Source organism: Naegleria lovaniensis (assembly GCF_003324165.1).
Source record: "Naegleria lovaniensis strain ATCC 30569 chromosome Unknown tig047, whole genome shotgun sequence".
Lineage (NCBI taxonomy): Eukaryota > Heterolobosea > Eutetramitea > Acrasida > Naegleriidae > Naegleria > Naegleria lovaniensis.
Window position 1 is genome coordinate 155,471 of NW_025407869.1, and position 20,352 is coordinate 175,822.

The window sequence follows — 20,352 nt, forward strand, 5'->3', positions numbered from 1 at the left end:
GGAGACATAAACTGCCGTGACAGCGCGATTGAATTGAGTGTTCGACGATCATTAAGGAAGTGAGTCACGTCAATTTTGAGCATGATAAAAGAGCACTAATGATGATTGATGAAACTATGGTTTAATGTTTTGTGACGAGTTGATAGCAGGGATGGAAGAATCTAGGGGAAGAACTAGCGGGAGAACGGTATGTGCATAAACAGGAGAGAGTTATTTGTACACACGTGTGAGGAGAAGAAATTTACACAAGGGAGGAACGTCATGCAATCATAATGTGAGGTTGACACGCAGTAATTGAATTACTCATCTGAGGCAGATCCTTCGTCCTTCTTTTCAGGTGCAAGTTTGGAAGCTCTCTCATTATACTTCTTCTTCTCATCATCTGACAACTCTTTCCACATCTTTCTCACCTTTTCTGTGAGCTTCTTTCCTTCCAATTTATCTGACTTGAGCTTTTCCTTGTTTTCCTTCATGTACAAGTTGTATCCAGTGACTCCACGTGGTTTAGGCTCAGCCTTTTCCTTGGTGGACTTCTTCTTTTTCTTTGGCTCTTCTTCGGAAACCTTCTTTGGTGGACGTTTTCTGAGCTTTCTTCCTGATGATTCTTGTTCTTCCTTGTCCTCTTCAACTACCTTCAATGCTTCAGCCTTTTTATCGTAGTCAGCCTTGTTCTCCTCGTACAACTTCTTGTACTTGTTCTTCTCTGCCTCGGAAGCAGCGTTCCACAATTTGCTCAATTCCTTTTGGACATCCTTTGGTTTGGCATTATCACCGAGTTGGGTCTTAACTTCAGCTCTGTGGTCTATTGTTGAAGAGAGTAACAACAACAAGAAGTGATGAAAAAGGCCATTCATCATCACCAAGAAACGTTGCACGTTCCCAATCATCAGAGAGGTAACGATCAAACACCATTAACCGAATTTAATAGAATGATGATCAACCAACAATAATAACATTGTGTGTTGTTGATACGGAGAACCGTTGTTATTCAATATATTTGTGTGTTGATCAAAGCGAGGTAGGGATATTTTTGTGGCCATATATCAGCATTAAACATTAGCAATCCTTATTAGAAACATGTTTTGATTGTTTGCAGTTTACATACCATTACAGAAGAGAATGTATGAAGAGGCTGGTCTTTTGAGTTCAGACATGGTTGTGTATAGGTGTAGGTACTTCTATGGTGTACTGGTTTTTTAGTGTGGTTGAACGTTACAGAATATTCTTTCAAAAGCTTTATGAACAACGGCAAGTGATCGAATTGTCAGAGCAGGTGACAGAATGCGAGTCAAAAAAAAAATTTGGATCCTATTTTTTTGTAAACTTTTGCATACGCAGTTTGGAGCCGCTTATGAAAAATCAAAGACCAAAGCGATTGGCCACAACAAATTTTGACCAACCTCTGACATGGAGGTTCTTGTCCTTTCATCACACAACACTACATGGTAGAGAACTTCAAACACATAGAGATTCACTCGAGCGCATACATAGTAATGGATGAACACCAAACATGATGCAAAATCCCCATAAACAAACAAAAAATGTTCCTTTCACATGGCTTCCCAACGATAATACTCTTCTCACTTTCGGTCATTGTCACTTCTCTCCTCATGACATCATCGTCCTGGTCTCTCAACGCTCAAGAATTGTTAGCGTGTGCCACAACAACCACTTGTCCATGTGGAGGAGTCATGGTTCTTGGTCGTAAATGTGTCTGTCCCGAATGTCCAGCTCCCATTTCTTCACAAATCCCAATGACAACAACACTTCCACTGTATCAAGATAAAAACATGAATGATGAAGAAGATTTGAACCAATTCACAATCACACATTCACGATCTGTTCGATCATTGTCAAATGGGAACACGAACGACGAGAACAATTTCACATGTCCACACTTCCATCAACAACCCAAATCACAACAAGATTGTCAATATCATTGTAAATTCGGAGGAATTTTCAAACATGCTCACGAATCAAATTCTCCATGTAACAAGTGTGAATGTTATTGTGGTCCGAATCAAATGACTGCTCAGCAAGAACCTGTGAAAAATTGTGACATGATATGTTCCAATGAATATATTTTGGATATTGAGCGAGCAAAGAATTCTGGATGCCAATCGAAATGTATTTGTTCAAAGAATATGATTTATGACTATCATCTTCAAGACAAGACAGAAATCGGAGAGAACAAGCTCTCTAACAGGATTTGCTTAACCTTAGAGAAACACATCAAGAATTCTCAGCACAGATTAACACAAACGGTTTGTGACAAAGAATGTGGAAAGTATGGAGGTTCTCTCGTTCCCTATCAAGTAGTGACAACAAATTCTGAAACAGGACAATCTGAGAAACAGTATTGTTCTCACCAAGCCACATTTTGTAAATGTCGTGAATCCAAAGACACTACTGTCAGTTCACAACATTCGGAAGATGCAGAAGATTCATCAATGTCCACAAGCTCCTCATGTCAACAAGAATGTGGCTACTCCAATGTGGATTATATTGAAAGTGTATTTAGCGAGATCAGTAATGACTCGGTATTGACATCATCTTTCCACAAGAAATATCATTGTCATTGCAAATAGATATCTAATTGAAATCATTCGGCCGAATGAAATGAATCGATCCATCCGTAGAACTCACCAATACTGACACGAATTCGAAGCCAACACGAAAGGCCAGCACCAGCACCAAAAAAACACAAAGACTTCCTCAAAGCTCAAAAGGAAATCGATCAAGGCTTTCTCGTGACCTGGGCATTTGTCTATTTTTCCAACAACAATAATAAGCCTATCTAGAGACTGAAATCCACCATGGTATATTTTGCATCATTGGCACGATCATCAACAACATTGATAATGATGGTGGCTGCCTTACTTCTCTGCTTGTACAGGTCGGCTCAAGTGGCCTCCGCTTCCCCAACAACATCATCACGATTAAATCTCAAAACGTTGGTGCGAGAGTCTGCAGAGTTGTACCACGCCCCCCATTATGCTCAAGTTATGACTGAAATTCAGAAAGCTAGAGACTCGTCATCTCCCAATGATTTGTACTCTGATTTCAAAACAGGTACATGGCACACTGGTGATTTTGAAACCTATGATGAAAATTGCGTAGAGAACACATTTGTATTTGTTAATTTGACAATTCCAAACTCATATTCAATGATACTTAGTGCTCCTTTTCAACCTGCTGATCGAATTCTGCTTTCAGCATGCTTAAAAGGCCTTAAGGACTCGTATCATTTGTGCGGAATTAAGGTTGAAAATATTTCATCATCGGCTTGTGTGCGATTTCATTATGATGAAAAGCTAGAAACAGTCAAAGTAGCCATTAATTTGAATTCTCTTTCATGTATGGCTCCAACTTTTGATTATGATGGAAAATGCAGCCTTGAAGAGTCATCAATTCCCGAATTCATTTTCTATTACTCAGCTCCTGGTGATAACAGCATGATGTTGAGAAATGTGGTAGCAATTGTAGTTTTGAGTTTACTCGTATGTTGCTGTGCATGTGTGGGAGTTGTTGGAGGATATTTTGGATATAGGTATTTCAAAAATCGCAACAATACTAAGAAGCCTTCTCATTCTGGTAACATTCAATTAGATCCACAAGAGCAATATGCAGAATTAGAGGATATATAATCATTACTTGATTCTCTCAATACCAAACAGCTCAGATATTACGATTGTCGTCTAATAAAAACTATTTTGAAAATTTCTGAACTATGCCAAAAGCATGACGATCATCATGATATTTATTTCTGGCATTTGCAGATCTTGCATCCATTCTTGCCTGTGGCAAATCCTTTACGACAATACATCTTGCACAACACAGGAGGACAACACTTGCAGAGTTGACATCCTCGCTTGCTTTTCATCAAACCGCTACTACAACGAATAGCACATGGTTTGGATAGGCATTTTCTTGTATGAGACTTCTTGTGGCTCTTCTTGCTCGTATGTTTTTTCTTACCTTTCTTTCCTTTCTTTCCTTTACCATGATGCTTTCCTTTCTTTCCCAAGCTCTTTCCTTTACCCTTTCCTTTACCTTTGCCAGGGCCTTTGCCTTTTCCTTTACCTTTACCTTTGCCTTTGACTGCCAATGTGACGCCTTTTCCACCGTTGAGGTAGGCGTTTAAAGCTCCATCAACGGAGAGAGCTGCGACAGCTACAAAGACAAATACAAGAAGACACAGAATAATTAGTTTGCGCATGGTGATGTGCTGGGTTATTTTTTGTTTCTTATTTGATGGTTGTATTGGCACCAAAGAGATCACTGCCCAGGTTCATGCATTGTTCGAGAGCTCAATTTTGTCAGTGAGAGAACTGACAGAGTCCAAAATCAGTTCAGTTGCTCAGAAAACTCTTGCACAAAGACCTCTTTGTTAAATCATTAAATCAATGAATCTTCTAAGATAAATGTGTAGTTCAATGAATTACGTGCCTTCGTTGAGCCTTCATTCTTTTTCATTAAAGACATTTTCAACACAATTACAGGCAAAATTTTTCTTGAGCATCTCCACTACTGTTATTGCCTTGTTTAGAGAATTCAAACTCTCCACGGGAGATGATGCAGTGTTGTACAACCCATTCGTACTAGTATTAATAGGTACAATACAATGCATTTCAAGCCCACAAAAAGTAACAACTACAAAATCAACAAGTAAAGATCAAAAATGGTAATTTTACAAGGCTTCTTTTTCTGCAAAGCCTTTTCTTGTGAAGGAATGTCTTCATCGATAAACAACAACAAAAAGAATAACCAAATTGTGTGCCCGAGTGTTGTATTAACAAATATTCTCTCTACGTTGTTTATCATCATTTAGAACACAGTTTCACTATTACCAAAATTATTATCATCACCCACACACAAAATGACTACCCACTGCTCGTTTTTCCATGATAGAGATTTGAGTGAAGCGATCGGATACTATACCGATTTACAAAAACAAGAAGAGGATCACCAAACTTTGAAACAATATGTAAATTTGAAACTCTCTGCTTCAGGTAAGGCTTTTGTTTGGTTGCACAAATATATTGGTTGATTTTCTTATACTGTCGTTGTATGAAAATTTTACAACACCATTCCGGAAATGTGATATTTTCATTCAGGTCTTCCATTGTTCGGAAAGATTGATAAGTTGTTGCAAATTACTGATCCACTTCTCAATGCTTTCAAGGAACATAATCGTCTTTTAGAAAATTATCAATGTCCAATCGATAGACGTATTCAGAATTTTATCGATTCCTATGCTCAAGATTTGAAAGGAAGCTTGGACATGAATGACATTCGTCTTCCTTCCAATACTTTGGAGTTGGATAGGGCCGGAATGGCAAGATTGTTGTCACTTCCTGGGGATGGTGATTATTTCGAAAATGAAATAATTTGCAGCTACAGGCTGAAGCAAGGTGTGCTGCATAATCCTGTTAACGACAGAAGAACCACACAAGGATCTTTTCACATTGCACAAGGAGGATTGTTAATTCCTGCAGACAAGAAGGAAGTTCCAAAACTCACTTGGGCTCTCCTCTTGAAAGCTGCTGTCCATCCACCAGAATCTTACATGGTTTTGCCTTATACCAGTCAACAAGAAGAAGAGAGAAGAGCCAAATGCTGGGTTTCAATCATGCTTCGTCCACTCGTAAGCCCAGCAGTTCCAGGAGAGTCTGAGGAAAAGACCATGGAGTGTAGATTCTTTGCTCCAGGTTCTTTGGTTTCTAATCTTGATTTCATTGAATCAATCTTTGGAAATGCTGGTCATGCTTGGTATACTGAAAACGATGCTGCTTTGGATGTTAAGCGTTGGTCAGGTCATACTGGCTGTGTCATTTTGGCTCCTCATTTGACCAAGATCACAAAGAAAGAACTTGGTTTGCCACACATTTCACAAGCTACCGAAAGACAAAAGAGAGAAGGCATGTGTTATGAAAAGGAGACAGAATGTTACAATGAAGGAGAAGCATTCAAAATCACTGCAAGAACCAGCGATGGAGTTATTTTGACCATCATTGCTGACAATTACTTTGGCTATTGCAAGAAGGAAGTCAAGTCACAAATAACTTATGCTTGCAATTTGTATGGTAATTGTGAAGAAGAACATAGTGGTGGTGCAATTGCATTTCCATCTTACTACTTGGGAGATACCTTTAGATTGAAAGATTTCCACATTGACGAACAGTATACTTTCAAACAAATGATTGAAAGATGTAACAAGAGAATGGAGATCCAAAAAGAGAAGGGTTACGCGCTCGATAAGGTTTACTCAGACATTATTTATGTTCCTGAAGATGCGTTCTTTACTTTGCACGGTCAAACCATTACATGGTCTCATTACGAAACTGGAGAGAAGATCACAATGAAATTGAAGCCATTTATAACCTATATCTTCCCTTCAGGATACCGTGTCGAAATGATTCGCGAGAAATCAGGATTCTCTCTTATTGGCACAGTTGGTACAGGCACCTATTGTCACAAACCAAGTACCATCAGTGGCGGTGGTAAAAGTGAAATTAGCAAATCCATTGCTGATGCCATTATTACAGGTCCAGTCATTGTTGCTAACTTTGTTAAGGATCTCGAGGAAGTGGAAAAGCTTATTAACATGGATTACAGTAAGAGATTTAAGGACCCATCCACAGTTGACACTCGTCCAGTCCTTAGCTCTGAAAGATCTCTCGGAAGCGTTGTCAAGTTATTGACCCCAAGCGAACTCTTTACCGACGAATACAACCATTGGTTACATTCCATTCCATCATACTTAAAGCAGTTGCTTTTCGTTATTAAGAGTTTGTACAAGCCATCCTGGGAGGGTAAATGGAAGGAAAAGTTTAGTGTCGACTTGGTCAACGGTTCATACGGTAACAGCTTAAAGTATAACAGAGAGCCAGTCGTTGGACATTACATGCGTGTTGGTTTTGAAAGCAACTCATGGAGAACCTTTGAATTAAGAAAAGACTTCACTCCTGCTTTCAAGATACAGACCGAAGACGATATTACTGCATCTGTTGTAGTTCCTGTTAAAAAGTTGCAAAGCACCTATCTTCAAGCAAAGCAACGAAAGGGTCTCTCTGTCAAGGTTTCCAAGAATGTCGAGTTTAGATTGTTCCAAAGACCAGATGATTGTGTCATCAGAGGTTATGATAAGAAGGCTGAAGCTGATTTGGCCACCCCTAACACTTTCATTTGTAACTTTGAAGCATTGAATCAACAAGGTGTTCAGGAAATTCTTGATGACAATATTAATTTCCTCTCCTACACCAAACCTCAAAGAGATCTTCTTGAAGAGTTTGCAAGAGAAGGAAAGCCAACCTATTGTGTGGCATCCTCCCATACCAGAGTGGTAGGACCTAATCAACGTTCCAAGAATCCAAGATATTTACAAAACAGCGAGGAATTAACCAAACCAAGAAAGTATTATTTAGCTGAAGTGTGCACTCGTTTGCATCAAGTTCTTTCACCTTCAACATCAGTGGTTTATCCTGTAGATGCAGTCATTTCTGGAAGAAGAAACAATCCAGAAAGTAAGGGATGTCCACCATTGTGTGTTCACAATCCAATTCACTACTTTGAGTTACCAGAATTATTCATGGAATATATTAGTTCAATGACGGGAAGATCACCATCAACCACAGGATTTGGTTCTGAAGGTGCCTTAACAAAGGGTCCCTTCTGTCCAATTGTTCCCATCACTGAGTTGAACACTGCTCTTGTCTCCATGTTGGTGACTGGATCTGATGGCTTCTTCTCAAGCGCTGGTACATTGGGTTCTAACTATCGTGTGGACCATGATATTTCCCTTCTCATTCCAGAGCTTTGGTGTAGAATGAGACCTGAGGAACGTGAACCACAATATCTCATCAAGAATGAAATGTTGGAAAAGATGAACGATTTCGAGTATAATGGAAAAGTTGTGAATGCAAGCAGACTTGGCTATCGTATCACTAAGAAATTTGTGAGAAACTTCTTTGGTCGTGTCTTTACCAATCCTGGCTCTGTGTTCACAGATGACATGCTTCAACCAGAGAAGCAGTCGATGGAGGTTTTTGTCAAATCACTTTCTATTATTTTGGATACTTATAGAGATGTTGCTCGTTATTACTTTGAAGATGGATCTATTGAAGGAGCTTGTCCTCCTCTTAAGGCAGTTCTTCATGTCATGGCTCATGGACACTATGAAGGAAAGAGTATTAATGATCCAGAAATCCGACAATTGTTTACTCTTGAATCGTTAGTAGAAAGTAGCTGGTATAAGGAAAGACTCGCAACTCGCCAACAAGTGCTTTTGAAACAACTTGAAAAGAGTAAGGAATACCTCTTGAACTTTACCAAACAACCACATTTCAAGGATTTGCGAGGCAAGCTCAAGATTGATGAGAAACTTGATTTTGTGGAGAAGGAACTTGCTAGAATTTCTGACAAGTCTTATTTGGAAGATATTGTTGGATGCTTAGGAACTGATCCTTACATGTTCAGATCTAACAACAAGCAATAATAACGTTCTCTTTTATTTCAATAAATAATGAAAGCTTGCTTTCACACATATCATTTGGCTTTACTGCTTTGTTTGATTGGAAACAAAGTGTACAATTTTCGATTAGTAGTCATCATGATAAGTGTTTAAATTTCAGACTCTTCTAAATCCCACGAAAACTCTACGCTCTCGGTCCCGCACAACATAAAGCTTGGATAGACTGGTAACTTGACATTACTAAAGGTAGCCAATTTGTTTGTGGTGTCATTCTTGTAGAAATTCAACTCCTTCTTGGAACAAATTAGTTCTATAATTACAGTGTCACCAACACCATACGAGCATCCAACAGATTCATATTTTGTGCTTCCCTTCATGAATTGATTCCAAATATATCCGTTATGAGAAAGCATGTATGTTCCGTGTTTATCATATGGCGAGAATGTGAGCTTTTTCTTTTCAACAACCTATTCGATAAGTAAATTTCATGAACAGCAAGTGGTGAACAAAATGATCGTTCCATCATATGAAAGAGATTCATAAGAATACTTACATCTTTCATGGCAACACCCATTCCAATCCATGAGTTAAGTGTAATGATTTTGACCTTCCATCTAATGATGGCAGTTGAATTAACACTTCCTAACATGGTGTTGACATAGATACTGGAATAGTTTGAGGTTTTCTTGGTAATCTTTGATCCAGTAACATCGGTAGCAGTCTTCTCGTAAATAAACTCTGGCTCCCCGTAAATTGAAAGTAGTTCTCCACCGTCATCGGTAAGCATGAGAACTGATCCGTATTCAAGTTTTGTTTCCAGTGATGCCAACTCGGCAAGATATTGAGATCTTGTTGCAACGTCTTGAGTGGTCCATTCTAAAACAAATCTCAAAAATGTGGAAGGCTCACAATTGATACCTTTGATCTCCTTTCCTTCTGCAGATGGTCGTAACCATCTCATCAACATCTCATAATCCATGGAGAGAAGAATTTTTCGTTTTTCTGGATTCTTACAAAGAGTTGAGAATGTCTTCAAGATAAATAACACACTTCTTTTGATCATCTTATCGGTTAAATCATCATCGATGCCACTATTTCTTTCAAACTTGGAGTAGTATTCAATGAAATTTTCCAGAGCATTTTCACTCTTCAAACCGCCGACCAAAAAGTCTGCACACTTGGATCGGAGTGATACAACTTGATACTTATCAGCAATAAAGTAATAGTTGAGGACCTCGTTCTCAGGAACGGTGATCTCTCCGGTATAGCAAAATTCTAACAATGGCACTAACGCCCGTTCTTCGCTCTCATCATCTACTTCAAGTTGGTTGTTATCCTTCTCAGAGAAACCACCTTCAACAAGAGCTTTGAAGAACTCACTTCTAGCAGCCAATATTCCCTTGTACACGTAGATGGTTCTTCCAATTTGTTTGAGTACAATTTTAAAATCAGAATAATCTTCGCGATCAAAGATGGATCTCATGCCTTGAGCATTCATATCCTTGTAGACCAGCTTTTTCTCTTTCAACAAAGGCTCATCCTTTGTGGAATCAACAACAACAGAAGATCCCGATGGTTGCAAATCATCAACTAAACCCGATACATCACCAAACAAGTCCATCTCGTCCGAACGCGATTCAGAACTGGAGCCACTGCTCGACATAAATTTTTTTTTTTGAAATGATGATGGTATGGATTTCCAAGTTCATTTGAACATGCACTTCTAGAATTTCAAGGATGAACGTTTAGAAGTGAAGATACTGAGATTGGGGAAGACTCTAAGAATTATTAAAGAGTTGCAGAATCAAGTTCATCTTTGGTCAACCTTAAAAAAATGTCTCAACTGGACAACCTTGCATGGTTCTCCGTTTTTGATTATCTAACCATTTCATGTTATTCTTCAATAATCCTATTATCTCAAAAATTTCATTCTCTTTTTTCAAATTATGAATTATATTTGAACGCCAAGCGAATCATCACGGAGGAATTGCCTCAATTTGGAACACGAAAATCAACTGATATTTATTACGCATTCTTGTACGGAACGACCATTCTAGAACTCATGGCTTACCACAAATATCAAAGATCACATCCTTTGGCGTGTAATGGTTGTGTTAATCCCAATCCCAAATTACTAGAAGAACTCAACCGGTACGAAAGCAACATGTACATTGCTGAATTTTTAGTTTCCAAAACTAAAGGAAAGATTTTAATTGATGTACCAAGAACATGGTTAGCAGACCGAGAGCTGATAAAAAGTGTGGTCTCTCGTCCAAAGCAAGGTTCCTGGCTTCTATTGGTCCACTCTGCCTCTATTCGTAGTGATCTAGAAATTTGTAAATTGGCCTTTAAAAATCGACATCCAAAAGCTATGACAGTGGTTGATCACATGATTTTTAAAACTGAAGAAGCTCAAAGAGAAGCCATACAATGTTTTGGATTGGAATGTTTTAGATGTATTACGAACAAGGATTTATTTTCCGAAAAGGAATTAATGTGTAAGGCTATAGCCGCATCACTGTCTTACAAGTACCATGTTTCGAATGTGATTGCTGATATTCATCAATACATTCCACCTCATATTGCACAAACAAGAGAAGTGATGCCAAAACTATTAGAAATAAGTTCCAGGTACATCCTAAATTGCTCGCAAACTTTTTATGAAGAACATTTGGACTTGGTAGCAATGGTTGTTGTAAAAAACCCTGAATTAATCACCAAACTACCTTCTTACGTTGTTGCTGAGCTAGATTATCAAATAGTGAAACAATGTCTTCAGGAAAGACCATCTATTTTTCATTGTCTTCCTTTAACTTTGAGACAAACTCCAGAATTGATTTATGTTGCCTTTAAATCACACCAGCTTGATCATGGTGATGCGTTATGGGAGAAAATTTGTGACGGAGTCATTAATTTGGATGCCATCAAAGCATTTTCTGATTGTGGACATGTGAGCCAGATTCGAAAATACATTAAGCTCACGTATGACATTGACCAAAAGACTCTCCTTTTCTTATTATCCAATATTACCTTAAAACAATTCAATCGATTCCTTTCAAATAATCCAACAAGGCCAGAGTTTGTGTTTACCAAAGAGGTATTTCCAGTTATTTGTTCACAATTCGAACGCCATGAAGATTCGTTTATATCAGCCATGTTGCAATATCGAAACTACTTTGTTGAAATGATGACTGTGAAAAAAGATCCGAAGTTGGTGTTAGATGTGGACATGATTAGAAAGAATGTATTCTATTTCATTATGGCCTTTCCAATTCTTAATGACCATAACAATCAAGAGCTGTGTCCAGAATGCAGAAAGATTATATTCGAGTTTTGCAGAGACCGAAGTTACAACCTTTCCTTAATGATAGAGTTCATTGAACCTCTAAAACAACTGGTTCTCAATGATTCCAATTTTGTCTCACAAATACTTGATGTGAATCCGCAATGCTATCGAATGCTTCCACCGAAATTACGAAATTCGAAACAGTATCCACAGCTGGCTGAAAAAGTGTTCCATGATCTTGAATTAAGAAAGTATGTGAAAGGAGCTGCCTCCTCTTCCTTGTTACCAAACTCTTCACATCTCAATAATTTGAAATGGTTTTGCTGGATTTGCTTTTCTGTTGACCAGCAATTTGAAATTATTTCATTGTAAACTTTTGACAGGTCACTGCGAAAAAAAAAATCACAAACTAATAATGGTCCGTTCCATCCCACAACACGACGTTTACACATGCGGAGAAAATTCCTATGGACAGTTATTTAGCTCATCCAATAGCCATGCGATTCCGAGCAGAGAATTTGTTCTCAATCATGGTCTCAAAGAAACTCTAAAAGATCAAAAATTTATTACACTCATTGATGCAGGTGATGATTTTACAGCCTTTGTGACTCATGACAATTGTTTGTATATGAGTGGATTCAATGTGGATAATTTATTTGGTCTTCCCGTTACAGAAGATCACATGAGACTCCATAATCATAGATATAATAATAATTATTATTATACCAATAATTTTTCGACTTCAACTTTTATTGTAGATTCTCCTACGCAAGTTCCAGTCAAGTATTTCAAGAATGAGGAAATTACCCATTTATCATGTGGATCGAATCATGTTTGTGTAGTCACCAATAGAGAAAATATTTATACATTTGGATTAATTCAATCAGAGACCAAATGTGTGAAATTGAGTCATGACAAACATTTTGATAGCACTTATTTGAAAAATTTGAAAGATCAGAGAAATTTAGTGACCTTGATTGGATCAGGATTGAATTACACAATCATGGTTGTGAACTCAACTGATATTTATATCATGACACGAAAACATCTTGCAGAAAATCAACATCCTTATTATTATTTTTCTGGACAGGCAGCTTCACAACAAGATACATTTCCATATGAGAAAGGCAAGTTCACCTATTTGAATACCAAATGTAAAGCATTGGAAGGAACGAATATTCGATATTTGGCATGTGGAAGATCTCATTTTGTGGTTGTGAATGATCAAAATGAAATTTATGGGTACGTGTTTGTGAAATTTGAATTTCATTACAATAGTACATGTATGGATGATAATGCTATCATATCTGTGAAATCACTTGCGATCATTTCTGTGAAAAATCTTCAACAGTTTGGGATCTAACGCTGAAGGTCAATTAGCTCAAAAAATTGGTACCGATAAGTTTCATGAAAAATTCTGTAAGATTTCCATGCCAACACAAGATATCATTACGGGAGTAGAATGTGGTTACTTGTACACGATCGTTATTACAGGATCAAGAATTTATGCTGTTGGAGATAATCAATATGGGTACGTACGTTGCATGTGAAAATTTTTAATTGTGAAAATTGAATGTACTGAACTTCTAAAGACAATTGGGTAAGTGGTTGAATTGAAAACTTAGAAGAATGATAAAATTTCTTCATTCAAATTTAGGCCTTGGTTTTCAGCGAAGAGTATATGAAATGACGGAGGTGATTTCATGTGGTGAAGAAATTCGTGTGACTGCAGGTAGACACCACACATTGATTCATTTGGTAAGAAGTAATCATTAATGGCTTCTGGATTCAACAGTGATGGGTATGTATTGTGTGATATATTTTTGTACAACCATTTACTGACTTTTTTAAAGACAATTGGGTAAGTTTTAAACTAGTTTTGATCATTACTGAAATGACGCCGACTTTAGGAATAAGAGCACCTTGTCACGAAGGGTATGGAATGTCTGTTTACAATCAAAGTCAACAAACCGTTGTGAGACAATTTGTTCTTCTTGACTACAAATTTGATAAGAAGATTTCACATGTTTTATGTGGTCGTGGTACTTCGGTAAGTTTTTGTCAATTTGTAACATGGCGAATTCATAACGCATGATCTTCATCTTAGATTATTGTCACCCAAACAGGATTTAACGAGATGCAATTCAAACAAAAATTATTGCTTGTTCAGTCTCACTACTGCAAATTTACAGACATCTCAATCATCCCCAATGAAAAGTCCTTAAGATAGCTTTGTCTCAACAAATGAAAGTAAATGGCAGTCACCATTCTTTTTTATTTCAAAAAAGTTTCAATGGTTTCTTTCAATTTCTGTTTCGTGCATGGTTTACACAACACAGCATCAACAGTTCTCATATATTGCTCAGTCGAGAAATCCGTCAGAGCATCCGCTGTTAACATGATGATCTTCACCTTATCTTGATACTTTTGTCGAATAATTTGTGAAGCTTCGAGTCCATTCTTTTTAGGCATGTGCATGTCAGTGAGAATGAGTTTATGCTTATTCACATCAAATGCTTCAACTAATTCCTGTCCGTCACACACTGCATCCGCTTGTCCAAATCCTAGATTTGATAGCAATTTCAAAAGTACTTGTCGATTAATAGAATTGTCTTCTGCCACAATGATTTTGCTATTGGCGCTCTTTGGACGAGGTGACTCATTAAATGTTCGTTGTGTCTTTTCAAATTGCTCCAAATAATTTTCTTGAATTTGTAATTGTCTCTGAATGGCATTATGAAGAGGTGAATTAATTTCTGAGAGTTTGAGAGAAGGAAGAACATTGTTATTTCTCAAAGATGATGATTCTGAACTATCTGTAGCCAACATTTCACCTCCTTCATGACCTTGTTGTGAACTTGATGTGTAGGTACCATGAGATAAATGTGTCAATTCATCACTACTACTACTACTTCTAGAACTTGTACTCGTTGCTTGATCTTCCAAAAAGGTATCCATGATGGGACCATGAGTGGATTCAACTTGAAACGGTAAGTACAATGTGAAAGTCGATCCAACATTGGGCTCTGATTGCAAATCAATCCATCCTCCCATTTGATCTACAATTCTCTTTGCAGTACAAAGTCCCAAACCTGTTCCAGGACATATCGCTTCATTTAAATTATGTAATTGTTGAAAAGGTTCAAAAATGGATTTTTGTTTGTCTTTGGGAATTCCAATTCCATGATCCACAATCGAAATTTCAAACCATTCCACATTTCTCATGTCTCGATTCATACTTGAGAGATGTTTTTCTGAGAGTTGAGGTTGAGGATCTACTTTGGAACAATACAATTCCACAACACCATTGGGTTTTGAAGCTTTCACAGCATTGGTTAAAATATTTAACAAGCACTGTTGGAGTCGAGTTTGATTGGCAAAGACGATCAATGATTTGATGCTGTCGTCAATGTAGCATTCTATTTTGATTTGGAATTTGTTCGAATAATTTTGGAGAATGTCCAATATGGTCAAAATGGATTTGGAAATACTAAAAGCGGAACTATGTTCTTGAAATCTTGTCAATTCACTAGTGGATTTGTGTTCAATTGATGGATTGTCATCAGATGCTTTCCTAGTATTCATTGGAGTCATATTCTTTGGAGCTCGATCCAAATCAATAAATAAGAAAATATCTTCAATGAGAGTGAGTAAAACACTATTCGATGCCTGAATGACTTCTAAATGTCCAGCTTGTTCATTACTCAAATTTGTTTCTTTCATGAGTTCAATGCTTCCCAAGGAAGATAATAATGGAGTTCGCAGCTCGTGACTCACATGTGACAAAAAGTTATTCTTCACTTCCAATGCTTGACTCAATTTTTTTGTAATGTCTGTCAATTTCTTATATTCAATGGAAATGTAGACACTGGCAAATACGACAAAACCACCAAAAATCAACACCATGGAAATGGAAGGGAAGTAATCAACCACCAAAGTGAGTAATTCTCTTAAAATTTCTTCAAGAGTAAGAGGCTTCTCAGTGCTTGTGAAAAATTGAAATGTTTTGTACGCCATATAACACACGTAATGGAGAGCAATGTAATAGAAAGGTACTTGTGACCACAATACTGCTTCAAGATCTGCCGATGTTTCGTTAGATGGCATCTGTTTAGGTTCCTCATCACTCTCTACAACGGATTGAGTTTGTTGCCATTCAATATCCCTTCGATTTCTAATGAATGAATCTCGATATTTACAACCTGCAATGGAGGCTATTGAGAATAAGCTCATAGGCGTCACAACACTCTTAGATTCGGCTAACATGAATTTCGAAGTGAACAATACCAAATTTAGGAAAACTAATTGAGTACTGCTAAATCGATTGGGCATGTAAGAGGACAACCAAGCCACCCATGAAGATTCATCTTTTGGAATTTTCTTATCAGAAGTGCCAACATTATTGCTTGAAAACTCTTGCAGAGATCCAATCGTTTTCCACACCGAACTAGTATTAACATTTACATAGTGAGGTAAATCTCTTAGAAATGACCATTTCACACTCGTAAATCCAATCACACACAATGTTGTTAAAATCAATCCATTCAACCATCCCTTTTTCACACAAGTTTCAATGATCATGAATGTATAATCTAAAATAATTAACACCAACATGCAAGTCGATTGAAAATCAATCACTCGTTTCCAATCTGTGAAAATTGTGGGAAGGCATTGACTTAATCGTCGTTGTAAATCGAGATGAGTGGCATGTAGATTTTGTGACGGTGTTGACAGCGAATGATTACTATTTCTGATCGTATCATGATTCATTCGAGAGAAGAATGAAGATTTTGAAGACGACAAACCAGAATTCCAAGTTCGTTCTTCTACGTGTGCATCTTTTAAAAACTTTAAATGACGCTTTTCCGATTGTCCCTTTTTCGTTGTCCATGGAAATACCGTTGATCCAAATGGTGTTGATGAAGATGCAGCAACAAGATTGTTTTTTTGAAAATTCAGAGATGAAGAGGAATCGGAAGTTCGAGGAGAAGACGGCGACGAGAGGTTTGTTGTTGTTGTAGTTTCTGCTGCTGCTTGTTGATTGTTCATTTGAGACCATGAAGTGTTTTTTTGGGTCTTGTGATCGTTTAGGAAACACGTGGTGGTGGTGTTCGAGCATTCATGAGTGGTTGTTTCTGATGGTAATTGTGGTTGACTATCGTTAGAAGAATTGTTATTATTATTATGGTCATGCATGACATGATGATGATGATTGGCATTCAACATGTGTTGATTCATCCATGCATCTTTCGAGAAACTCACAGAATGGCGTTGATGATTCCCACCAGAAGTTCGAGAGGTATGAAATTGTCGTACTCGAGGACTATATCCAAATATTGAGGTTGTCACACTACTACTTGTCGTCGATGTCGATGTATCATCTTCGTCTTGTTCGTCTTGATTTGATGATGAGGAAGAAGGTTGGAGAGAGGAAGTTTGAGAAGTCGTCGTTGATGAAGACCATCTCCTTGAATCATTGCTGCTACTGCTATTGGTTGTTGTTGTTGTTGTTATTGGAGTCGATTCATTCTCTTCTTCTTCATGTTGTGAATCATGATTTCGCATTGCTGGAGCTGCATGCAGCGAGTGGTGTGGAGTTTGTATTTCTTCTTCTGTTTGGAAAAGTGGCGTGGTGGATGTGGCAGAGTGGTGATGATGGTTGTTATTATTATTATTATTTGTGTTATGATTTGACGCATCAAGGTTGGTCGTTGTTGTGGAGAATGCATGTGGTGAGGTTTCATGTTGATGTAAAGAAGAATCAAGGTGGTAATTTTGCTGCATGGTGTTGTTATTATTGGTATGAGTACTAGTAGCATCTAATGAAGAGGATGATGTAGTAGTATCACTACCATGCCGGTCCTGACTGTCAAATGTCATTGCAGAAAAAATCATCAAATAAACGAGCAAATGCTTGTTTCTATGAGATTCCCAAGTTGTTCTTTGACTATTACGAAATTATGAATTTAAATATTGTTCAACAAGATTATTTTCCCCCAACAGAGAGACTGAATATTCCAATGTTGTCGTTGTTGTTGTTGACTTTGCACCGGTGGTACGCGTACGTGCAACTCACTTCATGAACAATATCAAGAGAGAGAGAGAGAGAGGATTGTTTTTTACGAGAGTATCATCCTCATCATCTCAAGTGGCTAGTCCGAGCTCGTGTGTGCACTTGCCCATTTGGTCAAGATTCAAAAAGAACGCGTAAGGGTTGTGGTTCGTTCTGCTTGAGAGAGGATAATGATTCATTTTTGAAAAATGCGCCAAGCTCGCTTTTTCCATCTCCATAGGTCGGCCTATCCGCGCAGACAGTCTCTTGTGTGTTCTAAGGTCGTGATGGGTTTGAGGGTACAATCTGGACTCTTGTCTTGTATGGAGGAGGTACCTCTGGAACAAGAGGATTAATAGTACTGATCATGAAACCAAAGAGGACTCTGCCATGGTTGGTTCGGTCATGGTTGGATGGAAAATGAAGATTTAAAAGTGTTTTGCGGTGAGGCTAGTTCCAGCACACAGTGAAAAAGGAATTAGAAATCTCCACTTCCCTTTGGTGATGCCATGGTACCACCACCTCATCCTCATCGTGGTCATGATGAAAATTTGTAGCTATCCATCGATTTATTACCCACCACCACCAGTGCATGTAAAATACAAATAAGGGAACACAAAATGGTATTTGTCTAAATATTCTCTGTGGTTATAAGAACGACCATCAACGACTGGGTTGATATTTGAATATTCTCTCGTCGTCCAACATGTATCTTTGGCAGTTTTGGAAAATGCACAAACTTGACATTTTCTGCTTAATTGATTGTCGTTGTGAAATTTTACACTGCGAAAACAATGGTCCTATCACACAAAAATAATTCGATGTCGATCCTTTTTCGGAGTGAAGCACGCAGTGGATGACAGTAACTTGAAGGTTGAAGTACAAACCATGATCATCCATGTTGATTAAAAGGGTATGCCGTGTCGGTTGGTATCAATAATTTATTTAGTGACACTTGTTTGGAATGCTGTTGATAGAAAGTCATAACGACTGTGATGCACTACCTATTGCCATTCACATTTGTGGTATGTACAGAGGATAATGGGAAGAATCTTTACTCCTATACATGACTAGATTGACAAGTCATTTGTGGCAGTTAATCCAGTACTTGTAATTTTGAGTAAGCCTAGATGCTTAGAGAAAAAGGATAAATTCTCTCTGTTGTAAATGAATCAATTTACAGAATTGAGCAGTTGCCACAAATGCCAGAGCGTTTTTGTTTTCCCTCTTCAGTTTCTGGAAGTAATTTTTCATCATGTTCATTCTCTTCATTTTCTAGTTTTGCACTTGACACATATTTTTCAATGATTTGAGGAACGATGAGGGTTTCTAGGTTTGAAGAGGTTTCGCTCTTGGCACTCGTTTCCAAATAGGGGTAGCCAAATTGAGCGCACCAAGACTTAGCAGTAGATATTGTCTTTTCACAGTGTCTCTTATTGAAATCATTCATACAATCAATCTTATTTCCAATGACCACAAATCTAAGGAAATTAAAATAAAGCGTGTCAGCATATTAATGTCAAGTGCCATGAAACTTACGGAAATGAGGAAGTGACTGACATTCCTGCCTGTATTAAAAATTCTTCTCTCCATCTATGAAAATGCACACAATAAGGAAAATGAAAAGCACAGTTCAAGTGTAAGGATGATAATTAATAATAAATATTGACACATACTTGTTTAAAGAGTTTGCACTTTTCAAGTCGGTAACGGAAAACACCAAACACACAATGTCAATGTCTCTATAAAACGATACAGATAATCCTTGGTATTTTTCAAGTCCGGCACTATCCCATACTGCAGTGTGTGACATGAAATGCAGTGATTGGTGTTGATCTACAAAGTTGTTCAATATATCAACTTACATTGTAATTTGTATGTATCGTCTCGGTATTCAATATTTTGAGAGGTCAAGAAATCACTGCCAATGGTTGGCGTGTAATTCTCTTCAAATTGATCATAAACGAGCCTTTCAATGATACTCGTCTTTCCTGTTTCACTATTACCTAAAAACAATACTCGTAACATTTTCTCCGATTCATGATGATGATGAAGCTGTGCAGCTGCACCCACAGCAGCATGGACGACTGATTTCATTTTCTTCTTCTTGAGAATATTTGTTCCAAATTTACTACTACTAGTTGATTGTGCGTCCAAAAAGTTAATTATAACAACAACAATAATTGCGTGCGATTTACACCGATCCACTGGTCCGATCTATCAATTCTTCCTTCCTCTCTCTACTCTTCGGAGGATGATCACGTGTGAAAGCTAGTGTGTATTGATCCAATTTTTTTAGAGAGCACCTAAAACAGATGTTAACGGTAATTTATCCCGTTATGGGTTTGTTATTTGCGCTTTCAAAACGTGTGAGAGGGCGCCAACAAAGATCTTAAATCTCGGTCAGTGAAGGGTTCTCAGGTGCACCCTTAGGGTGGATCATGTGAGAGGTGAGTGCAGTGACGAACTATAACTAGTATGCAGAAGCAACAACAACACAGTGATATAATTTTTATGAGAGGTTGTCTCGTCTCTTGTGTT

The 20,352-nt window shown here is 37.7% G+C and overlaps 10 protein-coding genes across 10 annotated transcripts; 5 read left to right on the forward strand and 5 right to left on the reverse strand.

Annotated features, from left to right (window-relative positions):
- Positions 1-299: 299 nt before the first annotated feature.
- On the reverse strand, positions 300-1,154 carry C9374_011041 (uncharacterized protein; the record flags this gene model as incomplete). The annotated part of the gene is made up of 2 exons (XM_044686653.1): positions 300-802; positions 1,106-1,154. 2 exons carry the CDS (start codon positions 1,152-1,154, stop codon positions 300-302), a joined length of 552 nt encoding a protein of 183 aa, XP_044543378.1.
- A 387-nt stretch (positions 1,155-1,541) lies between these two features.
- Positions 1,542-2,588, forward strand: C9374_011042 (uncharacterized protein; the record flags this gene model as incomplete). Its single annotated transcript, XM_044686654.1, has 1 exon — positions 1,542-2,588. One exon carries the CDS (start codon positions 1,542-1,544, stop codon positions 2,586-2,588), a length of 1,047 nt encoding a protein of 348 aa, XP_044543379.1.
- A 273-nt stretch (positions 2,589-2,861) lies between these two features.
- Positions 2,862-3,647, forward strand: C9374_011043 (uncharacterized protein; the record flags this gene model as incomplete). The annotated part of the gene is made up of 1 exon (XM_044686655.1): positions 2,862-3,647. The coding sequence occupies one exon, from the start codon at positions 2,862-2,864 to the stop codon at positions 3,645-3,647; it is 786 nt and encodes a 261-aa protein (XP_044543380.1).
- Positions 3,648-3,760: 113 nt separating this feature from the next.
- C9374_011044 (uncharacterized protein) lies at positions 3,761-4,219 on the reverse strand (the record flags this gene model as incomplete). Its single annotated transcript, XM_044686656.1, has 1 exon — positions 3,761-4,219. The coding sequence occupies one exon, from the start codon at positions 4,217-4,219 to the stop codon at positions 3,761-3,763; it is 459 nt and encodes a 152-aa protein (XP_044543381.1).
- A 660-nt stretch (positions 4,220-4,879) lies between these two features.
- C9374_011045 (uncharacterized protein) lies at positions 4,880-8,497 on the forward strand (the record flags this gene model as incomplete). The annotated part of the gene is made up of 2 exons (XM_044686657.1): positions 4,880-5,012; positions 5,118-8,497. 2 exons carry the CDS (start codon positions 4,880-4,882, stop codon positions 8,495-8,497), a joined length of 3,513 nt encoding a protein of 1,170 aa, XP_044543382.1.
- A 125-nt stretch (positions 8,498-8,622) lies between these two features.
- Positions 8,623-10,136, reverse strand: C9374_011046 (uncharacterized protein; the record flags this gene model as incomplete). Its single annotated transcript, XM_044686658.1, has 2 exons — positions 8,623-8,940; positions 9,027-10,136. The coding sequence occupies 2 exons, from the start codon at positions 10,134-10,136 to the stop codon at positions 8,623-8,625; spliced, it is 1,428 nt and encodes a 475-aa protein (XP_044543383.1).
- A 171-nt stretch (positions 10,137-10,307) lies between these two features.
- C9374_011047 (uncharacterized protein) lies at positions 10,308-12,131 on the forward strand (the record flags this gene model as incomplete). Its single annotated transcript, XM_044686659.1, has 1 exon — positions 10,308-12,131. The coding sequence occupies one exon, from the start codon at positions 10,308-10,310 to the stop codon at positions 12,129-12,131; it is 1,824 nt and encodes a 607-aa protein (XP_044543384.1).
- Positions 12,132-12,174: 43 nt separating this feature from the next.
- Positions 12,175-13,989, forward strand: C9374_011048 (uncharacterized protein; the record flags this gene model as incomplete). Its single annotated transcript, XM_044686660.1, has 7 exons — positions 12,175-13,001; positions 13,111-13,294; positions 13,352-13,359; positions 13,555-13,560; positions 13,613-13,620; positions 13,670-13,809; positions 13,867-13,989. 7 exons carry the CDS (start codon positions 12,175-12,177, stop codon positions 13,987-13,989), a joined length of 1,296 nt encoding a protein of 431 aa, XP_044543385.1.
- Positions 13,990-14,033: 44 nt separating this feature from the next.
- C9374_011049 (uncharacterized protein) lies at positions 14,034-17,639 on the reverse strand (the record flags this gene model as incomplete). The annotated part of the gene is made up of 1 exon (XM_044686662.1): positions 14,034-17,639. The coding sequence occupies one exon, from the start codon at positions 17,637-17,639 to the stop codon at positions 14,034-14,036; it is 3,606 nt and encodes a 1,201-aa protein (XP_044543386.1).
- A 1,349-nt stretch (positions 17,640-18,988) lies between these two features.
- Positions 18,989-19,908, reverse strand: C9374_011050 (uncharacterized protein; the record flags this gene model as incomplete). Its single annotated transcript, XM_044686663.1, has 4 exons — positions 18,989-19,292; positions 19,351-19,404; positions 19,488-19,608; positions 19,677-19,908. 4 exons carry the CDS (start codon positions 19,906-19,908, stop codon positions 18,989-18,991), a joined length of 711 nt encoding a protein of 236 aa, XP_044543387.1.
- Positions 19,909-20,352: the final 444 nt, after the last annotated feature.